General features: G+C 41.3%; 1 protein-coding gene across 1 annotated transcript; it reads right to left on the reverse strand.

The window, feature by feature from the left end:
- Nucleotides 1-204: 204 nt before the first annotated feature.
- LOC724740 (fork head domain transcription factor slp2) lies at nt 205-2,741 on the reverse strand. Its single transcript, XM_003250957.4, has one exon. It carries the CDS (start codon nt 2,400-2,402, stop codon nt 1,119-1,121), a length of 1,284 nt encoding a protein of 427 aa, XP_003251005.1. The 5' UTR covers nt 2,403-2,741; the 3' UTR covers nt 205-1,118.
- Nucleotides 2,742-16,419: the final 13,678 nt, after the last annotated feature.

The following is a 16,419-nucleotide window of genomic DNA, read 5'->3' on the forward strand; positions in this document are numbered from 1 at the left end:
GTAATTCTTGTCTTCTATCTTTACCTGGATTTTTCAGGGTTCAGTGAAAACGATTTTCAATCGTTAGGAAGGCAAAAAATTTCAGTGTTCAGAGAGAATGAAGGAATCTACGAGATTAATCGTTATTTTTTAAAAAAAAGAAGAGAAAGAAGAAGAAGTAGGAAAGGATTCGAAGTTAACGCTCGCAAATGTTTGAGAGGTAAATTTTTGTTAAAAAAGTTTTGAACATTTATTTGGATCGTACGCGTGTCGCTTGCGACACGTTCACGATCCTCCGGTGTATACATATTTACATATATATCGTGTCTATCGCATCTTACGAATAACAATTACGTATCTATGTACATGATATAACAAATTCGACGAATCTCGAAATAATCGGGGAAATAATAATACGATTCTTGTTTCGATTTTTAAAATCGAATACACGTATAATACATTTTCGATTGAGATTCGATCGCGATACGCGATCGAGCGACGAGAGATCATCTAAAACGAATCACTTAATTATATTTACAATTTTATCAATTATATTACTCTTTTTTCATCAACGTGATCACAAATCGCGCGGTAACGATACGCAGAATCGGCGAGACGGTTTTCGAGTATGTAATATTAATTAATAAATCAACTAATTAATTCGATTCTTCAAATATTTCCTAATATTTACATATATCCATACGAGGAAGGGATTAAAACGAAAGTTATATACACTTCACGCGCATTAACCGGGTTCGGGAAGTTAAACTTCCGATACTTTCCGTTGGACCGTAACGTCGTACGAAAAAATTCGAAATCGAAAATGGGAGATTTCTTTCCCCAACTCTGCCCGCTCTTTCTGTCCCGCGACAGAGCGTCGCTAATATAAAGCTCGATACATAAAGCTCGCTCGATTCCAGAATCCGATTCCAGAATCTCCCTGCGAGCGCAACCGATGATCGGAGAGAAGGATCCTCTTCCGTTTAGAAAATGAGCTCGGTTCGATCCACGAATTCCCGATGTCTCGTTCCGGCGTCGATTGAATCGAAATCGTCGTACAAGTTGTGCTCGTCGAAGCGCGAGCGGAGGGAAAGCTCGCGAATACCTCGGCGGCGAGGCGCCTAAACGATCGGCCAAGTTCAGCTCTGTCTTCCTGTGAGCACGGTGATCGGCTTCAGCAGCAGCTGGGGAGGACTGTGCGGCAGGGATCTCGGCTGCTGGACCGAATTGCAAACGGTGACCGGCGGCGAATGGGGCGACATGGGTTCCGGGCTGCTGCCGGGGGACGCGGTGGCCGAGGTCGGTTGGCTCAGCAGCGGAGCTTGGTGGTACCTGGTGGTCGGCTGCTGGTTGTGCGCGAACGCCGCGGCCGTGCTCTGGTGCTGGTGGGCGGCCAGCGACCTGAGAGTGGAGTAGAAGTCGTAGGGCGTGGCGGACACGGGGATGGCGGAAGCGGCGATGCCGGGCGGGTATCCGGCGGCTGTCGGGGGTTGGAGCAGCCTCTCCATGGAAAAGGGGCCGTGCTGGGGGGGTGCGGCGGCGGCCGGGAGCGGCTGCGGCTTGCAGGGCAGGCTGGTGGTGGAGCCGGTGGCCGCGGCGCCGGGCAGCAGGCTCGCCGGGTAGCCGGCGGGGGTGGAGTAGGCGCCGGTCGCCGGTGGGTAGCCGGCGGCGGCGGCCCGGTGCAGATAAGGCAGGGTGTAGAGGGACGCCGGCCATCCGGGCGGCGCGTACGCCGAGGGGTACAGTCCGCCGAGGACCACGCTCCTCTTGAACGCCGCCAGCCGCGACCGCGACGCCGCCGTTGTCCTCCGCCGAAGCTTGCCCGTCGTCCCGCCGATGAACACGTCCTCGGAACTCGGATCGAGCATCCAATAGTTCCCTTTGCCGGGATCGTCGTAGTGGCGGGGCACTTTGACGAAACACTTGTTCAACGATAGGTTGTGCCGGATCGAGTTCTGCCACCCTTGCTTGTTGTTCTCGTAATAAGGGAAGTGGCGCATTATGTACTCGTATATACCGTTCAACGTGAGCCTCTTCTCCGGGCTCTGGCGGATGGCCATCATGATCAACGCGTTGTAACTGTAAGGGGGTTTCTCGCATTTCTTCTTCTCGTCCGAATTTTGCCGATCCTTGCAGTCCTTGTGCTCGGCCGAGGAGTTGGCCGAGGTGGCCGCGTTTCTCGAGCAATCCAACGGCGGCGTCTCGGCCCCGCCGTCCCCGGTCACGTCCAGGTCGCTCGAGTCCTCGCTCTCGTCGACGTGGCTTATCTCCGGGGACGCGGTCCGGCTGGCCGGAGGCGCCGGGGTGCCCGCGCACGCCTCCGGCAGAATGCTACGAATGCTGAAACTGCTCTTCAGGGGCACTCGTGGCGGTGGCGAAGCTGTCACGGTTTGCTGCTCGCCCGATCCTTCCATATTCACCATTCTTTTCGCGCTTCCGTATGAAAATATTGCTCGCCACTTTTCCTCGCCACTCGGATTACGTTAAAACGAGAAAGCACAACGATCGTTCCGTTCGTTGGGGATCTTGCGTTCACAGCACAGGGACAAACACGAACCAAATGTCCCGAACGGTAAATACATCACTGTATTTGACTCGGCGATCTCGACGAAGGAAGGACAGGATTTTCTTCTTCTTCTTCTTCTTTCCTTTTTTAACGATACTCTTCCCTTCACCGGAAAATTCTTATTTTCGATTCCTCGAATTCGCCACTGCGGTTCGTGCTACTCGTGCGAACCTATGCCGCATATCTGCCGTCATCCCCGCCACGCGCGGTATATATACGGGTCGGGTGGCCACGCCTCCCCAGCTGGCGACTCCGCGGGGTACGAGAGAGCGAGCCAATCGCGACCCGCGATCCGCCCCTTCCACCGACCACGTCCTCTCTCCCCACCAGGATGGTTTGCGGCCAATGTTTGACAGTAAACTGTGCAAACAGCGCGGAGTTACGACGGGGGGCAGGGATTTCGAAGGTGGCCGATGAGTAGACGAGTGGGACGGTGGTGGGGAGCGCAGTCGCGACTAAACTCGAAGCCGCGAACCCGCGTATACAAACAAATCCAAACGCGATATCTGTTTTCTACGCCCTCGTCGTACTGCTCGGTACTGTTCGGGCAACCAACTCTCCACGGGAACCACGTTGTTCGTCCACGCGTGAATACACACTCCCGAAGGGGAGGGTGGGGAGGAAGGGGGGTGAATGCCCTTTGTTGAAAAGCCGCCTGCCAACGCTCTTCGATCGAATCACGCAACCTTCGAAATCGATATCCTTCTCCAGCTATTTTCGTATATCACGATCTATCTCTACGATTCCTTTTCTTTTTTTTTTTTTCTCTAAGCTTTTTCGATCGCGATAAGTCTTATTGCGCAATTAACGACAAACGTACTAATGAATGTGTGTGTATAAAGAAAGAGAAGAGACAATGAGAAACTCCATTGAATAATTTGGGTTGAAAGATCGTAAAATCGATAAATAGGATAGATCGTAAAATAGAATTACTCGAAATAAAAGGCGTGTTATTTGCGGTCATTATGATAATAATATTGAATTTCTTCGTCGATCGGTTAATCCTGTTAGTGGTAACAATGGTGAACAATTGCATTGGGTAAAGTATTTATCCGATTTTACTAAAGGCCTGTTCCTAACCATAATATCTCCTCAACCGTAATTTATACGTTTATGACGGAGATGTTATTTAAAATACCTACGAGTTTCGAGTACCTACGTTTGAGGGAACCTACGTTTGTTTGTTGGGAATTGTTTTCCTCGTTTTCGTCCTTTCCCTTTAAACGTTTTATTATGTATATATACCTGTAATTTTACCTAAAATCACTCTTTGGTGAAATCTTTTTCTACAAACGTATACGTATTTGTGTTTACCTGTTCGACAATTGAATTTTTTACCTCGAATTAAATTAATCGCAATTTCTCCATTTACGTTCCATTATGCCTACGAATTATCCTTATGAATTAAAATCACGTTTCATAATCATCAATGCAGTCGCGATCATCGATGGTTCAATTGAATCGTCAATTGAACGAGATACCTGCAAGGGCTGAACGTCCAAAGACACGTCTGACCGTGGTGGTCGGCACCTTTTGATGTATACGCCATTTCACGGGCGTAACAGCGCGTATGGTAGCTTTTGGGGCGAAGCTCGTTAATTCTGAAGAAAGGCACCGATCCCTTCCCTCTTGGGAACGATGTCTTGTAGATTTTCATCTCTTGATGGGAAAAGACTGTTGGTGGTCTGGAAAAGATCGGGACGCGAGGAATTTATTCCATCCACCCCCTCCTGCCCCCTCCAAAAAACGAGATTCTCGCGAGAGTATTAATAAGAGATTCGAAAGGATTTTTTTTTTTCAAATAAATTTTCTTCTTACAAATAGGATAGTTCGTCGAAGAGTTGATAATTTTCTTTCTTCTTTTTTTTTTTTTTTTTATCCAACGATAATATCTTTGAAAGTTCTATTCTTCTTTTTCTTCTTCTTCTTTCTTCTTTTTTCCGAACTATCTTCATTTCAAAGAACGAAATCATTGTAAACTGATGGTCGACGACACGCCGAATTTCCCGAATTCGCAGAAAAAATAACGAGCCATCCGATTTTTCAAACTGTAACGAATGGAAATTTCTTCTACGATAATGAAGTAATGAACGTTCTGGGACCAAGATTTGATACGCTCGCCGAATCTGCCTCGAAGTTTTCGGGTAGTGACGGCTTCGAACTCGAATCGTTCGAAACAAATTTTGAAACTCGGTTCGCCCGAAAATCGTATTCGACAATTTGCAATTTCCAGAAGAGGTTAGAAATAAAATTTAAAAAATTTTGAAATTATCTCGAAAACCTAGTAGCCATTTAAACGGCAGTAATACAAGATGTACAGTTTCTAAGAATCGTTTCGAAATACGTTTGCAAGTAAAATTTTTCGATCGAAATTATCGCACACCGTGTTGCTCGTCACGCGTTAATCGAAAGAAATAATTTTTTCACCGATCGGTGCGAAAAATCATTCTCTGGGAAGAGTTTCCCAAACTTATCCCTTGATCTGATCGCGAGACGTTCGTACCCCACACTACTGGAAATCGTGAAAAGTACGAAAAGTACCGCGAAGGTGGGCGCAAGCAAGGATACGACTAAATCTATGGATCGCCATGGGGTGACGACGTTTTCACGATGGGGAGTCGAGCAGCCCGTACCGGGGTATAAAGATATCGTAGCGAGCCGAAAAATGTTTCTTTCGGCTTCTATGGATGCCTCCTCTCCGAATGCCACCGTCCTTCTCGCCGTTGTCCCTTTTTTTTTTTTTCACGTTTGTCACGTGCCTTTTCCCTCGGCGTCACCTTTCGCGCAGCCACGTTTCCAATTTACATCCCGTTTCGCTCAATTTACCTAAACTAGATTATCGCTATGAACGATCTTTTGAATTTTTTATACCGTTTTCAACGGAATTAGAATTCGAACAAATGACGAAGAGATACTTGTCTTAAATTATTAATAATTTACTCGAATGTGTATTATCCTATGATGCAACAAAAACGAACGATACATTTATCCAAAATTTGAGACGTTTGATGCGTGAAGAAATGAGAAATAGACAGTTTGATCGATCTGAAGACGAGATGTGTTTCCAACTACCTTCCCGGACTCGTAGGATCGTTGTGACTGTGCGCGAAACAGAGAGCAATCCGGACTTCGGCAGCCCGCTTTGTTGAGCAAATAGACTCGTTTGTTGGCCCTCCACCGGTTACCTGCACGTCGCATCAAGCCCCGTAAAGGCGGCTGCGTGACAAGGGGATGAAATAATGGGGAGAGCGCAGACGCGGTCGTGCGCTCCGGAAAACTGATTTCCTACACCGTGGAAAAACGGGCACCGGGGGGGCTGGCCGAGGGAGGGAGGGAGGGGGGAAAGGTTGGAACACGCCGTTGGAAGTCAGCCGTCACGGAGCTGAGCCGGCCAATCTTCCAAATCTACGCTACCCACTATTCTAATCATGACGTAATGAGCGGCCGTGCTACCCTTCATTCGCTACGCCCGCTCCTTTCGCAGCTCGATCGTTAAAAATAGGATAGAAGCAAGTTTCCAGGTCTAAAGATAACCGACACTTGAAATTTTTGGCTATATGGAAGCGAGACAGGATGAAATGTAATACCTTATTTCCGTTCAACCTTTCTCTCTCGCTTTTTTTTCGATTTATTCTCTCGTCAAAATTCTAGATCCCTCGTGTTGTGATCGATAAGGAATTTCGTTTTATTATTCCCTTGCTTGGATATTTTTCTCGAACGATTAAATGTACGAATTTCTAATAAAAGATTCTAATAAAGTTCGATAAAACTTGAATCGAATAGTTTAAATTCAATGTGAACAGAAAGAGGAAATACGAATTTCTAATAAAAGATTCTAATAAAACTTGAATCGAATCATCAGTTTAAATTCAATGTGAAGAGGAGGGGGAAGAATTTTTAATAAAAGATTCTAATAAAATTTGATAAAATTTGGATCGAATCATCAATTTAAATTCAATGTGAACAAAAAGAGGAGGAAATACGAATTTTTAATAAAAGATTCTAATAAAATTCGATAAAACTTGAATCGAATCATTAGTTTCAATGTGAAGAAGAGGGGGAAGAAATACGAATTTCGCAGATTCTAATAAAATTCGATAAAACTTGAATCGAATAGTTTAAATTCAATGTGAAAAAGAGGGGGAAGAATTTCTAATAAAAGATTCTAATAAAGTTCGATAAAACTTGAATCGAATCATCAGTTTAAATTCAATGTGAAGAGGAAGAGAAGGAAATACGAATTTCTAATAAAAGATTCTAATAAAATTCGATAAAACTTGAATCGAATCATTAGTTTAAATTCAATGTGAACAGGAGAGAGAAGAAATACGAATTTCTAATAAAAGAGATTCTAATAAAAGATTTTAATAAAATTCGATAAAACTTGAATCGAATCATGAGTTTAAATGAAGAGGAAGGGGAGGAAATATCGTGTCGGCGATCTTTCGGAAGCTCGGTCAGTAAGTCAAGCGGATCATCTTGCCGGGGAAGGACGTGGGGCGAGACGCGGCGAGGAACGAAAGTGTCAAAAATCGATGGAAATCCGTGGATCTGTGAACTTAAGCCAACCGCGAGGCACCGGTTTGAAAAAGAATGAAAGGCGAGAGTAAGAGATAAACCAGCTAATCTTCAACCGTTTCACAGGCCGAGGTTTTACACGGAGGGATCATCCACGATCTTGAGGAACGGGTTGAAGTTTTTAAAAAAGAGAAACCCGAAGGAAGTTTGCGGATAAACGAAATTTCTCGAAAAAGTCAAGCGGAATCTGATGCCTCGTGACAACGAGAGTGCGTTTTTAAAGAGATTTGCTCAACTTAAAAAGTTAAGCTATATTATATACGATATCTCTTCGATAATCTGTATAAACCTATCATTCTCTCAAATAAGGAAAGTAAAAGAAGATTGTAGTTCTTGATAAATGATAAAAAGAAAAAAAATTATAAAAAGATTCTTTCAAAATAGTTAACGTGAATTATTATGACGTATAAATAAATATATCAAAAGATTATATTACATCTTTTGATGATTCCTCACATTTCAGCACACAGATTCATTCCAAAATGGTTGACGATTTATTCAGAAATTCGTGAATATTAAAATTTGCAAATTCCAATCCATCTTTGATTTGTTTATCTCGAATATTTGCGTGACGAGTGAATGTGTTGAAAAAATATTATGCAACTTTTACTAAATATTGAAAAAAAAATAGTTACAATTGAATTCTAAAACATAGATCCATTCCAAAATAGTGGACGATGCATTGTACTTAAAGATTCTAAGATTTCTAAATTTGGAACTTTAATCGGGGTTAGTTTATCTCGAATATTTGCGTGATGACGAGTGAATGTGTTGAAAAAATACTAAATATCGAAGAAAAAAAATACAGTTCTATTGAATTCTAATACATGGATCCATTCCAAAATGGTGAATGACGTATTTAAAAATTAGCGAATTCTAGGATTTGCAAGTTTGGACCTTTAATCGGGATTAAAGTTTATCTCGAATATTTGCGCGACAAGTGAACGTATTGAAAAAATACTAAATATCTATATACTAAGAAAAAAAATAGTTACAGTTCTATTGAATTCCAATACACGGATCTATGCCAAAATGGCGGAGGACGCATCGTACTCAGAAATTGGTGAATTCTAGGATTTGCGAGTTTGGACCCAGCCTTAATCGGGATTAAGTTGGTCCCGAACGGTGACACGGAGCCGTCCAACCGAGTTATAAAAATAATATGGCGTCGATGGGAAAGAGGAATGTGAAATGGGGATAGAAAACAGGGGTGGTCTGTTGTGTCCGGTTGCTTTGCCCTGCGTCTTCCAAACACGAAGCTGCGTACACTTTTGTGAGAATTAGAAAACTTGTATACTCGAGCAACAGAGCTAATTCATCGAACTGTCGCGCCGCAAACGAGCCCCTTTTTTCGATTCTCAAAGAAAATCTCATAACCCCTTTTGAAACTAATCCTATTATGCGTAAAGTCAGAATTTCCCTCCTTTTTTTCCTCGTGCTTCGATAGGACAGCGCTGGCCCACATACACGTGCACGATCCGGCTACGATTAAACGTCCAACATTTTATTTCGGTTTATCGAAACGAGCAACGCCACTGTTATTGGTGACAAACAGCACAATCATTCGCTCGTCTACCTTCCAGTTTAGTCTGTGGGCCACACTAGACACTTAGCCTTGATGAACTTTATTGACAGACAAAGCACTTAAAACGAATCTCGTTGAGGCTATAAAACGATTGATTCTAATGCAGCCAATGCGGCTCGACGAAAGAAAGCCAATATTTGCACGCACAAAAGATGGATCATAGAATGTCGTCCGACTAAGTGATTCAATTCGCTCAACGTCCGGCAACTTCATATTTGAAACACGTCTAAAATCTTTCCTCTCTAAAATGTAAAACACGAATGTGAAACGAGGCGACCGTTTTATAGATAATGTTTCAATATAGATTTTTCCGCCGCCCATTGTTATCCGATTCCATCCGAAGAGGAGGGAACCGACGTTGCTCGATGCTGCGCAATTTCACCGCAAGATGGGCGGCGGCCACCTTTCCTCAGGTAACTTCGTAAAAGACACGCAGTTGCTCCTCTATTGCGGTCGTTCCTCATACATTTATTACGGATCCTCCGTGGTTTTCGTGCGGCTGCCAGCAATACGAGCATCCAAGCCCCGGAGAATGAAGTTTACGACCTCATATTCCTCCGGTTTATGGGTGGAAAAAATTTATAATCTCGTCCCAATCAGCGCCTCGCGCCTTCCCTGCTTCGCAATACATTTATACAAACATCTACGCGTTTTTCCTGTAATCCTATGCTCGAACAAAAAATTTCCTAATTTTTCGATCGAAAATTATTTCGAATCGATCGAAATAAGAATGGAAGAATCAGATTCAGAACGTTATCTTTCATTTTCAGAGCTTCGTAAAGAGATGGATGTAGGAAGGAGGGGAAAAAGACAAACGAATAACGAAAAGGAATTGGAAGGATATGCGATATTATAGAAAATATTGCGACCAGTAGCGTGTTCCTTCTATTTATAAAGCAAGAATATGAATCCCGGATCACGGTCCTCGCTATAAGGTTTCGCCTTCCACTTCGTAGAGACATCGGTAATTGGCGTTTGGTTACATCAGTAAAGGATAGTATGGCACATTTTTTCCTCGAATTTATGACTATGTATATTACTGCGTTTCTGACCGGTATCAATATTTATAGCGTGCCATTAATTAAGGGGTGGATCAATTTCTTGCAATCAATCTTTCTTACAATCGATATTATACAACCTGATAATATTTATAATTTATAGATGCGCGAGCAGTTTCTCAAGTATTCAAGCAATATTACAATTATTTATTTATTTTCTTTTTCACAAGTTACAAACGCTTCTCATTTCAGCGTTTTTACGTTTAGCGTGAATAATTAAATCAGAATAAAATCCCTTACGAAAATATAAATGGAAGTGGAACATAGACATATAATTTTGATGTCGTAAACCATTAAAAAAAGAATATTTGCGCGTCTGAATATAGAAGGATTAAATTAATCCTGTTAGCGAAATCTTATTTAGGGTATTAGTTTATTCAATGTCGATAGGATTTTATTTATAAAAAAAAAAATCTCAAGTTTATCCACTCGTTACTTGGTCGGAGAACGAATAAATTTGACACGTTGTAAAATCCGAAATAATGGTGCATTATTACGAAGCAACGGCATTTGTAACGAACTACCGAAAAGGGCAGACACAACCTCGTAATTCGATATCGCATGTACGAACCGGTAGATGATATCTCAGAAGATATACAGTTCTGCTTTTCTTCATATTACGAATACAATGGATCTTTGTCTGTAATCCGAGCAGTTTCCTTAGACGCGAGTTTTGCCAAAACATATTCGAAACGAATTCGATAACCTTCCTTTACGAACGCTTTATTTTCCATCGAACGAAATTTTTCCCGTTTCAAATATTTTCTTTATCAAATCATCGGAAAAATGTAACGCTTTTTCAAAAATGTACGATATTTAAATTTTTCTATCTCTTGCAAGATGAGGAGGTATAAAATTAGGCGGATAAGTTAGGAAAAAGCAAGTTCGTATGATTTTCTATCGAATGAAATTTTTCCCGTTTCAAATATTTTCTTTATCAAATCATCGGAAAAATGTAATGCTTTTTTAAAAATGTACGATATTTAAATTTTTCTATCTTTTGCAAGATAAGAGGTATAAAATTAGGTGGATAAGTTAGGAAAAAGCAAGTTTGTACGATTTTATATCGAACGAAATTTTTCCCGTTTCAAATATTTTCTTTATCAAATCATGGAAAAATGTAACGCTTTTTTAAAAATGTACGATATTTAAATTTTTCTATCTCTTGCAAAGTGAGGGGATATAAAATTAGGCGGACAAATTAGGAAAAAGTTCGTACAATTTTCGGTTGCTTTCGTTATTAGGGAATAACCTTCCTTTACAAACGCTTTATTTTCTATCGAACAAAATTTCTTCCGTTTCAAATATTTTCTTTATTAAATCAAAAATGTACGATATTTAATGAAATTTTTCCATCTCTTGCAAGATGAGCATAGAAATTAAGCGGAAAAACAAGTTCGTACGATTTTCGATTGCTTTCATTATTAAGGAATAACCTTCCTTTACGAACGTTTTATTTTTTATCAAACAAAATTTCTCTCGTTTCAAATATTTTCTTCATTAAATCAAAAATATACGATATTTAATGAAATTTGTCCATCTCTTGCAAGGTGAGGGGATATAAAATTAGGCGGACAAGTTAGGAAGAAGCAAGTTCGTACGATTTGGGTTGGTTTCGTTATTAGGGCGAGAGGCAGATTCGAAAAGTCGAAAAGGAGGGCACGTCGAAAGAATATACTTTCAGAGGCGTGAATACAGAGATGATTGGATAAAGAGGGAGTGTAGCGTTTTTGTATACAATTCTCAGCTTCTGAAGTTACCGGACAAACCGCCACAATGACCCACTCTGCGAATACATTGGTATACACGCGCGTCCTGCTGCGGATTTAACGAAAAGGAAACGTGGTCGCGCGTCTTTTTAGAACGGCCGCCGCCGTCCTCTTTCAATGGGGAACGAATAACATTTTGAACAGAAACAGGAACGACGACCGAAGATGGAGTCGTTCGATTCTTCGACAGTCGCGCGTGTACGGAATTCCTCCCTCTCTCTCTCGATCCTTCGAGGGACAGGAAGTGGGCTTCGTGTGGCCATCAAATAACTATTTATTAAAAATGAAGATTCATCGTTGAAGCGCTTATTCATCTTTCTTCGTTTAATTTGTGACGTTTTTTTATTACGATATTTTCAGGTACTCGAGTAATTATCTAAATTGAAAATTAAGATAAGAAAAGTAAGTATGGGAATAACTTTTAAAATCCGGCACTCGTATCTTCCTAGCATCGTTTAAGCATTAATTAACGGTAACGGTATCAATAATCGATGGTTCTTCTTAACGATGATTCAAACGAACCAATTAGGCAGAAAAATTGGTTCCGAATTCCCAAGTTTCCCTTTCCTTTCTTTCTTTCTAATTGGGAGCCGAGTTATTTTCAAAGAAAACGCGCTCGTTCTCGAATCTCGGTGGACGAATTTAGGATCGTGTTACAGGACAGGTTAAAGAAATTCGGAGGACACGACGATGACGTTCCAACGATAAAAAGATGCAAGCACGGTTGTTATTAAACGGAGAGAGAAAGAAAGAGAGAGAGAACGACTCTCGGATCTCCCGCGGCGGGATTCTCGGTGCTGAGTAAACATCGAGTGGACGTCTAGTTAGTTTACACTTTGTTTTCGGAGATGTTAGCAAAACACGCGATCGCCTTTGAAGCACCGCCACCAACCGCGACCCACCAATGTAAACCTTCTCCCTCTTTCTTTCTCTCTCTCTCTCTCTCTCTCTCTCTCTCTCTCTCTCTCTCCGAGTCGAGAACATTTTTTTCGAGGGCATCGCCGTGTCTCGAGCATAACACGAGATCGCCCTTCCATCACGCGCTTTCCCCTCCCCCCTGCCCCGATCTTGTCCGTGCGCGCGAGATTCGACAGACAAATAAGCTTCTGTTGTCGGTCCCTTTTTTTTTCTTTTTTAGACCTTTTTCAATTAAGCATACTTTTCGATCGATTTATACAACGGGCGTAAATCTTCCTTTAAAGAAGTTATTATCGTCGGAGATAATATTTTTCCTTCTTCTTCTTTGTTCTTCTTCCTTCTAATCTTCTTAACGTTCGGTTCAATTCAGTTTTCGAGATCGTATCAATTTCGGGTTTTCTTTTGAACCTCGAGGATAACAAATAAACTGAGTTTGCGAAAATATATTTTGATTCGATTATGTAACAGGGAGCAGAGTATTTAAAAAAAGAATAATTTACTTACTCGGGGATATTTCACAGACAGATTAATTTATAGATCGATTGTATAACTTTTTTAAATTAAACAAATTCGTTTGGGGGGGAAAAAATGTGTTTTGGAAATATGAAAATTCCGAATACTTTTTGTTTAGGAAACAAAAAGTGTAGGAATTAAGGATAGATGGTTTTAGCAATGGGCCGGTTCGACGTTAACCGTTCCATTTAGTTTCGTGTAAGCACACCGTTTGATCAAATAAACCAGCGTCTATGGTTTATTTACACGTTGTTGCTTTAAAGTACCGTGGCGAGTAAAATGATAGTCGACGATTGTTACTTGAACCAGATTTCGTAGAACTGTGCCGAGTCGACAGACGTAAATCTTATTTAACGAGATTAGAAGCGGGAGTTACGGATGGAGCTACGGCGTTCACGAGGATGATTAGTTGATTCATCCATTCATTATTCCATTACCGAGAAACATTTATATATACACGTTATGTAGCCCGACTACCGTTCTTCCAATCCACTGCCAAACCTTTTTTTAACCACTTTGCGCGTCGCGCTTTCATTTTTTTAAAACTGATCGACAAGTTTAACAATTACTAATTAATCGTAATTTTTCAGAATATTATTACTTGGACAGCAATAACAGTATTGATCGATTGTAACTGTTCGTCTCATTTGTTTAATTATAAAATATAGTTTTATACAGTTTGTGAGATTTATAATGGAAGCACGTGACGAAACGTAGGATTTAAAACTAAACGAAAATACTTGGAAGTTTGGAGGGAAAAAACACGACAAAGCTCGTCCGGAAGAGGAGGGCTGGTGCGTGTCAGTTGGTAGGCCGATCAGAGAGGCGAGAAGCTTCTAGGAAACTCGGGGAGCGCTATTGGATCGGATGAATTCTCGACAAGAAAAAAGGAAATGATCGAGGCAGGCCGCGCAACCGCCACGCCGACGATAAACAAACTACTTCGAGGGGGCAGCTACTCCGGATCTTTGAAGATCCGCCGTTGATTAATTCCAGTAGGCGAAAGCAACCCAAGTCTTGAGTCCTCCGATACCGGCTTTGAAACGCAATTAGAACACGAATCGATTCCTAGGATAATTCTTTTTCCCTAATATACACGAGATAAGCGAGATCGAGGGATGTTAAAATTTTTCCTTCATCTTCGTTTGCAAGATAAAAAAAGAAAAAAATCGTATGATAAATGAATCGAAAAATGTGCGAAAGAAATGTGAAAAAATTAGTGTAGTTTCGAGGGAGGGGGTTAAAAAAGTTTAAAATTATCTTCCCGATGATGGATCATCGAGCGATCCGTAGTGGAGGGACGACAAGGGAAAAAGAGGGTTTTTCTAAGCGTGATTTGCATGCGAGTCCGCTGTGAATACCGTGTGATTGCCTTTGAATCGACGAAGAATCTCCTTCCCTGGGAAGATCCCCTTACAATTTGGCACCGTTTCTCGAAATATTGTTATGCATTCAGTTGAGAATCCGATGAATTCAACGATGTATTCCAATTTCTCGAACCGCTTCTTCCTCCTCCTCTCATTCTTCTCTTCCTCTTGTGAAAACTTCTTTTTTTTCTTTCTCGCGTAATTTTCTCCCTTTTTCTCGTCGTCAATGACATTTTTCTTTTTTTTTTCTTTTTTTTTTTTTCATTATCATTTCCACGAATTGTGAAACTTTACCGGTGGGTATACATAAGAGAACACGGGCGTAAAGATTCATGACCTTGTCTTCTCCCAGTTGGTCTCTCAGCGGGGCGAAGGAAGGAACAGGGCGCAACTGGCGCAGAAACGTTTAGGATGGTCATTGTACTTGGGTTGGCGCAAGACCGCTCATGTACCCTGAAATTGCGTATAACACGAGGACCCAAAGGTTGACCATTTTCTCGGTTGGTTTACGAGCAGCAATCGTTTTTCGAACTCTTGGCGCAGCAGGATCGCGCAGAATGGACGACTAGGCGAGGTAGGAACGCCTCTTCCCGCCGACAGTTCGATTATCGCACTTGACACGCGCTTTGCACGAGCTTTTTTCTTTTTTTCTTTTTTTTTTTTTTTCCCCTCTTTCTTTCCTTCCTTCTCTCTTCGACCCCTTCCCGCGTCGAGTCAACAATTGTTGAATTGTTAAAAACAAATAGCTTTTTTTAAACGCAGGAACAGAATTGAAAAATAATCAAGAAGTGAATGATAAACTTGAGGAGTTTTAAATAAATTTCCAAAATTTCTTCCTCCTATATGTTTTTCTTCGAGGTAAAGTTTGCGCGATTTATTTTTTTATAATCGAAAAATATTCGAGAACAATATTGGAATTGGAAGCATCGGTTAATTGTCGGAGATGTCAGAAGAGGATTGATCGTTTCACCAGAAACGGACACGTGAACGTCGTAAGAATTCGTGACAATGCTCGACAGATCCTGGTGATTTTGCTCAGCGTGATGCTTCTTCTAATTCTTCTCACCGGAAATTTGTTCCGGAAGGATCGCGATAAATTTCGAAGGGGAAACGATTTTTCCAACGAAAAGCGTGCAACAGACATCTTGTTTTATCGATCTTTATCGCGGGATTAGAATATCAGAAAGTATCGATTGGATCGTGCGAAAAAAAAAAAAAAGAAAGATGTTTAACTCTGATTGTTTAACGAGATCCAGCTTATCCCCGTGAAAATAAGCTGAAACGGAACCGATATATAAGAACCAACGCTTCTCGAACACGGTTCACAACTCGACGGTCGAGACAAATCCCTCAGATGTACGACAGAGCCGTAACTGGGACGACATTTTCCACCTTGCACGAAAAACGAGACGCCTGCTTCGACACGAGTTTTTACAAATAGCCTTCCTGCCACCCGATTATACGTCAAGGAGGTTAATCCTTCTCGGAGGAACGTATGGCCACACTTTCCCTTTTTAAAGTTTCCCTAACTCTTCCTAGGCTAATCCTTTTTTCCTATTATTAGATCCAACAGCTTCCATTGCAAACCGAATTGTTGCACCAAAAATACGTTTTTTCTATTTTCTTTTTTCAAATTTTCTAATTTCAAATTGCGCGCGCTTTTTATATCTAATATTCTCGTATATTAAAATTTTCTCCTATAAATAAAGGTGTAAGTATTTTGTAAGATTGGTGGTCTTCTCAGAACGTAACGAGAAAGAAGAAACCACGAGATGGATGGAAAAAGAAGAAACGATGTTGATCTTTGCCACAGAGAAGCTAATTAGTTTGTAGAAACCAGCTTGAACGAAAATATACGATACGTCGTTCAAATTGTTCACATATTATTTTTCTTCTTCTACTTCTTTTAATCATCGTAATTTAAAATTTCGAAATCACAAATACACACGAATTTCTGAAAAATATCGAAGGAAAATCGCGAAGGAAACGTTACGACGAGAACGTGACCGTTTCCTTTAAAATAAGGAGAGGGGAATAATAGCGTCCATTGAAATGGAATTTTTAGAGAAAGCTTTGGAGAAATAAC

Source organism: Apis mellifera, linkage group LG4 (assembly GCF_003254395.2).
Source record: "Apis mellifera strain DH4 linkage group LG4, Amel_HAv3.1, whole genome shotgun sequence".
In the NCBI taxonomy this organism is placed as follows: domain Eukaryota; kingdom Metazoa; phylum Arthropoda; class Insecta; order Hymenoptera; family Apidae; genus Apis; species Apis mellifera.